Source organism: Merops nubicus, unplaced genomic scaffold (genome assembly GCF_000691845.1).
Source record: "Merops nubicus isolate BGI_N331 unplaced genomic scaffold, ASM69184v1 scaffold6994, whole genome shotgun sequence".
NCBI lineage: Eukaryota > Metazoa > Chordata > Aves > Coraciiformes > Meropidae > Merops > Merops nubicus.
Genome location: NW_008604792.1, coordinates 11,685 through 21,897, shown reverse-complemented (window position 1 = coordinate 21,897; position 10,213 = coordinate 11,685). Strand labels below are relative to the sequence as shown.

Here is a 10,213-nt window from a genome sequence, read left to right as displayed (position 1 = left end):
CTCACTGGGATATAATAAGCTCTTTAGCTACACCAGGTAGGTTGTGTGGCTTTTTCCATCCCTCCAATCCAAGCAGTAACATTCAATTTTTTTTTTCACAAGTACAAGGTACTAAATTCATGGAACTGATTTCAAGCTAAGGATCCTGTGAGTAATTAGTTATAAACTTCAAAATTGTACAAAATCAACAAAAGATTGAAAAAAAATAAAGGTTGTTAACTTGGAGACATAGAATATTTTACTTTTTAAGAGAAGGCAACTGCTGTCTGAATAGTCTCAATAACAGAATCCTCATTTTTAACATCTATTTTCAAAATTGAACAATTCCATAAGTAAAAATAGAGGTTTTTGTTTTGAGCTTACAATGTTCATTTCAATAACAATGTGTAATTTTTGTTGTAAGAGCTATTTTCATGATGTGGGAAAGAGAACAACACTCTGCTGCAGAGATACCATCTCCAAAAGGTGATTTAGAGAAAATATTTTAAGAAATTATTTATTCTTTGTTTGTTTTTAAAGAGTTTAAGTGTGCAATTTAGTTAGGGAGTGAGCACATGTCTTTACAGCAAAGGAATAGACCTCCTCAGGAGGAATGATTGCTTTCCTGAGAGGAGAGATCATGGGGAATAGATAGGAAATGTATGTGAAAGATGACACAGATCTTTACATTTCAAGACTCTGCACCTTATTCCTCAAGAAACTGCTTTTCTACTTGTGTTGCTCAACGCTTTCCTAATTTTCTTTGGGTCTCCTTTGACTTCACAAACCTCGATGTAAAACCAGGAAGCCAGAAGAGCCCAGGGCCCTTTTCTCCCTCCCCTCCAGCTGCATCCCCAAGGTGCTTGGTAGCCCCATGAGGAAACCCCAGAGGTAACCTTCCAGTTTACCAGCTGAGCCACTGGAGCTGGTTCACCCCATTATTTTGGGGAGAAGATGTGCAGAGCCCTCCATGAGTGGTTCGCCACGCTTGCCCAGCACCACGCTCTGCCAGATGCAGGTCCTGCTCCTGGTCCAGGTGGCTACCAAGGATGCTAGCAGCAAGGCAGCCTGCTCTGGAGCATGACCACCTTCTGCTTGAAGAGCCGGCTTCCACTCAGCACGAAGGACAGCAGGTCCAGACAGCTGAGGGCAGTCAGGCTCAGAAACACTTCATTGTAGCTTTCCAGCGGCGCGACATCGCTCATGTGGCGGATGTAGTAGGCCCTGAAGAGGTGGTAGGGCAGGAAGCAGATGATGATGACGCAGATGAAAATGAAGTTTTTCAGCTGGGCCCAGAACTCTTGGTGTAACCAGAGAGAGGTGGAAAATTTCCTCACCACTTTGACCAGGATGAAAACCTGCAGGCCCAAGAGGAGAGAGGTAACGCAGGCGACGGCTGCGATGATGGTGTAGTTGAGGGCCTTCACGCTCTCCTGCTGCAGCTCTTTGTGGAACTTGAAGCACGTCGTGTCCTCGTAGGGGCCGAAGCGCCCGTACTCAAAGTACAAGACGGGCACCACGAAGACCATGACGAAGACCCAGACGGCGGCGCTGGCCGCGATGGCGTGCAGCTTCCTGTAGAACTCCACCTTGTCCTTCCACTGGAAGAAGATGAGCCAGCGGATGACCAGCGTGATCACGTAGAAGAGGAAGGTGAGGTACATGTGGATGTGCACCATTGCGCTCACCAGCTTGCAAGCCGCCATCTTGAAGACCCACGTCTTGTGGACGTAGTAGTGTAGGCGGAAAGGCACCGTGAAGAGGAGGAGGCTGTGGACGACCACCAGGTTGATGATGGCTGTGGTGGTCACAGACAGAGTGTTCATCTTGACCAGCACGAAGGACATTGTGATGGACCCGATGACGCCTCCGGCCAGGGCGACCGAGTAGGCGGTGATCAGTATGGCACTCATGGTGTCCGTGTGAGGGAAGGCAGAGGAGGAGCTGCTGCTGTTCCTGTTCTCCTCAGTCATGTTCCTGAAGTCTTCCTTGTACATAGCCTAGAAATGAAAGAAAACACAAAGACTAAGGTAGGAAGGAGATGGGCGCACCTGAAAAGGCAGCAGAGCTTTCACCTGGAGCTTGCTTGAGGGCTAACCCTGGAATCTCGCAGCTGGTGCAAGGTGGAACGAGTAGTTTTACCCAAACATCCTTCAAATGAGAGAAAAATGATGGACAAGGCTGGGTGGAGAAGCTGCTCCAGCTCTGAAGATGTCGTTAGCCATACCCTTAAAACCAAGCATGGGTTAGTACTATGTGGGAAGAAGAGATCCTTAGAGAAATGACATAATTTGGGTCGGTTTTGAGTTCTGTGTTATTAGCCCTCCTCTTTTCTGAACATCTGCAGTGAAGACCAGAGATAGTTTGATTTCTATTCACTCAGCAGTTTATTTGCAACACAAATCTGCCCTTCCCAGAGCCAGATAATAACGATAAGTTGCTCTATCAAAGCTCCAAATGTTATTTGTTGCCAAGAGCTGAATTTTGCACACATTACAGTCCACTCTTTCTTCTCCGTGGACACTTTATCCCAGTTAGGGATTAAACACCATGGATACTGAGCCTCTGTGGAGATCCTGCTCAGATCCTGCCAGACTGAGTGGCGTGGGCAGTGGTGTCCTGGTGCTCAGGGTCATTTCCCATCTCACATGTGGCAACTGGGTGTTACCAAATGGGCTCTTAGAAAACGTTAGGAAAGGGCATCCTGTGTTAATGCAACTAAGGCTGCCTGCCCTGAGCTGAGACTAGAGGAAGATTTACAGCCAATTTAATAGGTGTCTTCTACATCTTTAATATATTACTGCTTCAAAAAGAAATTAAATATCCTAGACTAACTTCTGGTAGGATTTTTAAGTACTACAAGATCATGCTGGAGGAGCAGAGTTCAGGTAGGGTGTTATCCTGCAACATGTTTTCATGGCTGATGGTTCATTTTCTGGTTTTCGTTTTGATGGTTGGACTTGATGATCTTAAAGACCTCCTCCAACCTAAAGGATTCTATGATTCATCTATGACAGTATCAAGAGGATGTCCACACTACAGTTACAGAAAAGAAAGGGGAAAAACTGACCCGTGCTGGGCTCTGTGTTGCCCTACTTATGCTGCTCCCTGAACTCTAATTTAAAACTAACTCTGCTCTGTCCTCATCCATTTCACCCATGAATCCCATGACACTAGAAGGAGGTTTCTCCTGAGTGAGTTTTTGCAGCTTTTCTCCTACTACCACAATGTTGTTGACTTCCCAAAGTAGATTTTCTACCTCTTTATACGAGTGGTGTTTTGGGTTATTTTCATTTTCAGGTACTGTCAGAAGGTGGGAGGGCAAAGAAAGTTCTTTAGCAGCTCTGTCTTTTGTGGAAAAGTGGAAATACCTGTAGGAGTTTTATAAACTGGGTTTGCTCACGTTGGGGAATGAATATGTGAAGCAGCTCAGATATTATTTGTTGTTTCTTAGCAATATTTCTAAAATTTCACCCCTACAGTAATCAAGATCTCATTATACATTGAAAAGTCCTATCCTAACTTAGCATCTAAGACTTCACAGATTCTATTGTAATCAACATAACTGCTGTCTCTCAAACTGAGGGGTTGGGGGTTGCCCCTTCGTGACCTTCTCTATTGGAAGCTGCATTTCAGCATTTCACAGACAACTAATTCCAGCACATGACGAGAAGGAAAATGAGTTGTGAGGAGCAAGCTTCTTCTCAAAGGTGCTGATGGTTGGCACACTGCAGCTCTTGCATCAGAAACCACACCAGTTCCTCCCAGTTCTGCTCTCATTTCTGTGCTGTTGCATTTCAGCCACGCAACCACGCGAGCCAGGAGAGATCAGCAAGAGCTGCTCAGCAGTTGCTCCAAGCTGTTGAGCTTTGCCTTGAAAAGATGCCTCTAAAATGTGTCACTATTGGGCTATTTTCATTTAAAATGCATCTTTAAAGCTTTAAAAGTCCCCCAGCCCTAAAAAGAAAATGCAAGTTGGTGTGAGGAGCCCCAGCACCAAGGTTGTGCTTGGAGAGGAAGGTCCTCTCCTAGTCACCCTTCAGAGCCCAACTGTGACATTGAGGAACAGCTAAGCAGAAGTCATGTAACTGATGTTTCCCTCAGATACTTCTGTTCAGGGGACAGTGAGAGACCTATTTGTGTCTGCAAATATGCAACTGAGACACCAAAACACAGATTTCTGCAGAATTTTGCGGTCATTGCTAAATCCCTTTATGATCAAAATCTGCAGGAAATCCTATTTTCATTAGTCTTCAAGAAAAAAAGCCCCTGGCAGCTATGATAGGAGATTATCAGCTCCCCAGCAGTACAGGCTGAGACGTCATTGCATGATGAATACAGGGTATAGTGTGACCCAAGGTGTGTTTCACAGACAAAATGCTGCTTTCTGGTGAAATGAGGGTTTTTTTTTATCACTCTGGTGTTCACACAGCTATAACTTACTGACCTGAAATACAACTAAGTCCTTTGGCCATAATTTAACAGGAGGTGCATGGCCTGAGAATGAATGCAGGTCTTACAAGAGGCTAATTAATTATGTGATGTAAAGCAACAAAATGAACATAGACACACTGGAAACATGAGCTAGAGGAGTCTCCAAGAGCTGGAAAATACAGTCCCAGAGTTACAAGTCAAGCCTCATCCCTTTTTGCCTCTTTTTCCACACACCTCTTGGCCCCAAACAATGTCTGAAGCACCAAGGAGCTCCTTCAGGAGGGTGCTTTGGTGCTTTGCCCCACCCAGGTGGTTTCCCTTCATATCCACCAATTTTAGCTCTTGACATCTGTAAGAACAGAAGATGCAGGGAGAGGTTTTACCTCACTGTGCATCCAAAGACAAGAGTTTGTCCTTCCTTCTGTGCAGTTCAGTGCAAGTTTTGGAGTCTTCCTCTGTGTTCAGCCTCTTCCCATTACATTGCTAAGAGGTCAAATGTTGGGTTCTTTCACAAAAATGACCAGCAAAAAGCTTCTCATGCATTCAAGATTCACCAGCTATCGTGTGGATAAGGCCATCACATTAATTTCTTGAGATTTTTTGTGTGCCACAGTGCACAGGACATCCCTGGACTGTTCTCATCAGGCCAGAGCATTTAATTTATTAAAATGATTTGGCCTCTGTCAAAACTTTCCTAGTAAAAGAATATTCATTCCAACCTTCAGCCTCTGTCAAAACTTTCCTAGTAAAAGAATATTTATTCCAACCTTCAGGAATTTGGTTTTTCTTTTATCCTGCTGTTCATTATCCTAATGTTAGAAAAAAATAAAAATGGTGAACCATATTTCTAGATAGAATTTTTACAATGTCAGCTTCCAGGCATAGCATCTGCTTCTGGTTTTGCCTTCAGATTTAAAAACCCTTTGTCAAATTTTGGCTCTCCCTATGGATCTCTGGAGATACAGAGAGAAGAGACAGAAGATATTTATTTTCTCTCACCCCAGCCATACTCGTGGCTCCTCACCAAACTTCTTAGTGCTGTGGTTCTGTTTTCATAGAATCATTTAGGCTGGAAAAGACCTTTAAGATCATTGAGTTCAACCATAATTTTCTTCTTAGATGAACAACTTTATATTTGGTATTGGCAAAATGCATGTTGTTAGTTTATACCTGAATTAGCAACCCAGGTCAGCCTGTCATTGGCTTGTTCCCTTCATGGCTCACTATGAACCAACCAGGTTCATCAGTCATCACTATTTTAATTCAGCATTATATCAACTTTTTTATTAAAAAATAAATAATTTGTCAAAATGAGGACGCTCAATCTCTGCCAAACACTGAGCTCTACTCTGTATAACGAGTGTTTGCAAAATTGATTCCCTCAGATGCATCTACTGGGAGGCTTCACTCAGGTTTCCATGTGTTCCCACAGTTGGGTTCTGCAGAAGAAGCATTTGCAGCCTCCACGCAGCCAGCTGAGAGGTTTCATTGGAATTTGGAAGGGAACACGAGAGATTTCTGACAGACTTAATCAAAGGGAAAAATGAGCCTTTGTCAGGAGTGACATTTCTGCCTTGAACTAGCCCAGGTTGGAGGCAGTGCAAGCTCCAAATGTTTTGTCACAGAAGCCTGGTTAAAATGTGCATTTGTTTCACCAACGTCCTCTCTGACTCTGCCAGGTGCTTTCTGCTGAGGGCATTGTAATTGCTTTTCCATTTGCTCTAACTCCATGCTGTGTTATGGCAATTTCAGCTATGCCACTAGAATAATTTCAGCATTCTCCTCGTTTCAAAACAGCCACACACCCCCCTGAAGTTTGAGGTATAAACATTTGCTTATAGGCAAACATGACAAATTAAACCCCTGCATTATCAAGTGCATGTTTACATTTAGATATTGACTATTTTTTCATACAACTTTTAATGATTCCTCTGACTCATTCACGAGCTCATTGACTCATGTCTGGCAGGCTGTCATCATTATACTGCTACTTTTTAGTTTAAATCCAGTCTGTTGAAGAGCAAATGGGATGGAAAAACATATTGAGGCAGTCGTCTTCTGTTGGAGATTTTTGCTGGCCTTACACAAAAATGGAAACCATGGAACCTTCCTAAAAAGAATTATTTACTGTCTTGGCTGTCTCTTATCAAAGAGAACTTGCCCTTTCTGGTTTTTACAGAGAATGGGTGATACCAAACACACACACAAAGATAAATGAAACCAAAACGAATTGCCTCCCAATTTTAGGAGGCTGAAAAAGGATGAAACATTTTCCTGCACCAGGAGATTACAAACAACACCGAAAAAGGCAGTTGTGTAGAAAACCTTTAAAACTTGTTTAAAATAAATCAAGGAGACAATTGGATACTTTTTTTCCCCCTGAAGTAGCAAACATTGTTTTAAAAACACTGTAAACTGACACTTTTGCTCATTTTGTGTGTACTTACAGAGAAGTTTCTCTCCACTCTTCAAACGTTGTTTACTTGGCTCTTCATTTTGTGTAAGCTCCAAAAACAAAAAAGCAAAACAGTTGGTATTTTAAAGAGTCATTGCCTTCCTTCCCTCTTTGAGCCTATGATGAAGCAGCAACCATCAGTATTTTGCAATTTTAACAGTAGCCAACAGCCACAGAGCTGTTCAGATAATATTTGGAAGGGATCATAATAATAATGCTTAGCTCTTACCTAGCAGCTTTCTGCAGTTATCTCAAAGCTCTGTTAAAAGGCATACAGATCATTCTCCCCATGCTACAGCTAAAAAGCTGAGACCTCTGCAGCAAAGCTGGATGTAAAGCTAATTTATCCTTAAATCAAGTCCTGGACCTTCTCATATTCTCATGGCTTCTTGTAGGGCTTGTCCTAGGATAAATAAATCCTAGTAAATAGTGGGAAGAAAGACAAAACACTTTAAAGACCTACAGGTAGCACCTGAATGTGGGTTTTTTTATTTGCATTATGTATTTTTGATAGATATAAGTCAATACATATGTTAATATGTGTAATATTATTGATATACATATAATAATTGCATGCTACATGAGTTATATAGCATTGTTGATAAATAACAGTGTTCTTTTCCCAAGCAGTCACCACAAATGGGTCTTTCCAGCTTGACTCCTTTCCATATGTTTGCATTCCACAAATCTTCTATCCTTGCACTGATCCAGGTTTAAAACAAACACCAAAATGCCAGAGTAGGGTTTGGGACAGAGCTCTTCATTATCTTTATTCAGCTCTAAGTGTCAAGCTCTAGATAGGTATGGAAAGCTTAATGCTCATGATTGCATTTCATTTTTCCTGCTAAATTGAGGCAGTTTTGCCCAAGATTGAGCAACAGCATGTAGAATCTCTGAGGTACATTTGTCTCTGCTGTGGTTCAGAGAATATATTCCAGGCAGGTATCTTTGGATTTTCAGTATTAGTGTACTGGTGGCAGAATGTGATTATTTTAGACCATCAGACACCAGCTGAATTTAAACATGGGGGCTAGAAATGCACATACTTTGTAAGCTTTGAATAATTGCTGGTGGTCTTAGCAATACCCCAAAATCTAGAGGAAGCACAGTAGTGGGTTTACATGGTATCATTGTATCACTTCCATCAGACCTTTCCCTAATTTAAATTTGCATTATAACAACAGTTCCACGGCCTCAGGCTGTTTAATAATAGCTGAGAGTCTGGCCCAGATTTCAAGGACTACTTGTCCTGAGCTCTGAGCAGCACCAAGGCTGCTTTACTCTGCATTTCATGGAAAGTCCTTGAGAAAAGAGAACTGTGTCCTTTATGCTCAGGCATTCTACAAGCTGTTAGTGATTTTTCAGCTGTTGTGAACTCAGAGATGTACACAGAATATCCATAGCAACCCAGGTCTTTTGGGTTTCTACGTTTCTTGCAGCAGGACTGAAGGATTTGGAGTGCTGGTGTCAGAAGTGGACCATACAGGTTGGTAGGAGGTATGCAGGTGTGGTGCTTGGGTCTTCTGGAAAACTGCTCCCCTCTTTCTCTTATGTAGGTGGCAGAAAGCAAAAAAAAAATAAGCTCCACCTGAACACCTTAAATTCACTGTGGGTAAAGTGACTCTTTTAGTTAGCTGGGGGTAAAGCTGGAGGGACACTCCTGAAAATACTGAGCTGATGTTGACAGAGACTCAGACCCCCAGATGGGTCTTTAAACCTGTGATTGCTCGTGGTGAGTTTTGAAATGCTCCCCAAAATGTGAGGAACAGTTACCTGGATCATTATCAGGTTTCTAGCCTTTGTTGTTCCTGGTATGGATTCAGGTCCATCACACAAACTTCATTTCTATTCATCACCATAAGCCTGTTGATTCCAGCCAGGGCATTGTCCCCTAGTTAGGTATTAATTAACCCTGCAGGAAGGCAGGAGCCTGGTTCTCCTCTCTGGTGTCTAATTCTGTCCAGTTCCAGTTTAACCAGTCACACTTCTGATTGGGTCTGATGGGACAGCAGATCAAGGCCCTGCTGCTTTGATTTTCCCTTTGATATATGGCTGAATATAAAGCAGCCAACTGCAACTATGGCATGAAGACAAGTTTCTGTGAAACTGCCTTCCAAAATCCTGCAGTAGAGACAGCAGGGGGCTGGTCAGATTGCAGTCATTGAATTTGGGTTGGAAGGGACCTTTCAAGGCCATCTAATCCAACCCCCCTGCAGGGAGAAGGGACATCTGCAGCTAGAGCAGGTTGCTCAGAGCCCCATCCAACCTCACCAGCTGTGGGCCTGGTCCTAGTATATGGGGCTGGTTGGATCATTTATTAAGCTGTCATTGTGTCAGGTTAATTGCAATTTATCCTGGAGTAAAAGATCAGCTAATATGAAGAGCTGAATGTCAGTGTCTACTTAGAGGGAGTAACTTTTAACTGCTACCAACAAAACTCTATTTTTGACTCCTATTTTTCATGTGCCTTTCTAGGTCAAACCTCCAAATAGAAAAATATTAATTATCTACCAAAAGAAAAATGTTCTGTATCGTTAACAACCCAAAACATTTTGGTAGCTAATAGGTGTCTGAAAATGTCTCTCTCTGGGTTCTGAACCCGTTGTGATTTGTGGCTGTCACCCAGGCAGCTCATGAGTGAGAAATACTGCCTGTCACACGTCTGAGAGAGCAGTCTGGAAAAGCACAGGGAGGAAAATGGGACTTGCAATTCCCCCTTTCACACGTCTTTGCACAGCAGTGATATAAATTCAAGCTCCTCTGAAAAGTGGAAATGCATCTGGTGGCCTCCTCCTAGTTCCCTTTTCTAATTTCAGGGGAATAAAAATACCCACTTTGTAGGTTACTGTCCCTGGGCACTATTACTCTGAAGAAATTTGCTTAAAAGCACCTAAGCAGAGTGGTGTGGGGAAAGCCTGTCTCTCCTTCAGACTCTCTCACTACCTTTCCTTCCTCTGGAAGCACCAAACTTGCACCTCATCCCGTGCTGAATTATAGCAGATCAATAAAACCACTGCAAACTTCTCTCCAGCTCTCACCATCAGCCACATCTTTCAACAGTGATGTACTGCAAGCAACCCAAAAGCTACATCCACATCAAAATCTGCTGTGCTTCTTCTTTAAAGGGGTTTGGGGGAGGATGGCAAATCTAGAAAACTCTTCTAACATTAATAATCTGCCCAATTTTCCTCGTAGGGACTTCTGTTTTCTACTCTGCTCTGTCCTCAGTGTTGGTCACTGAGGATGGGAGGAGCCATCAGAACCATGTACAAAAGAGATCAGTGCAGATTCCAACCTAAAAGGACCTTTCTGCAATCAAACTGTGCTTTCCCAGCAGTCCATCAC

At 42.9% G+C, this 10,213-nt stretch overlaps 1 protein-coding gene across 1 annotated transcript; it reads right to left on the bottom strand.

Annotated features, from left to right (window-relative positions):
- Positions 1-1,031: 1,031 nt before the first annotated feature.
- Positions 1,032-1,976, bottom strand: GPR141 (G protein-coupled receptor 141). The gene has a single exon (XM_008939119.1). The coding sequence runs from the start codon at positions 1,974-1,976 to the stop codon at positions 1,032-1,034; it is 945 nt and encodes a 314-aa protein (XP_008937367.1).
- Positions 1,977-10,213: the final 8,237 nt, after the last annotated feature.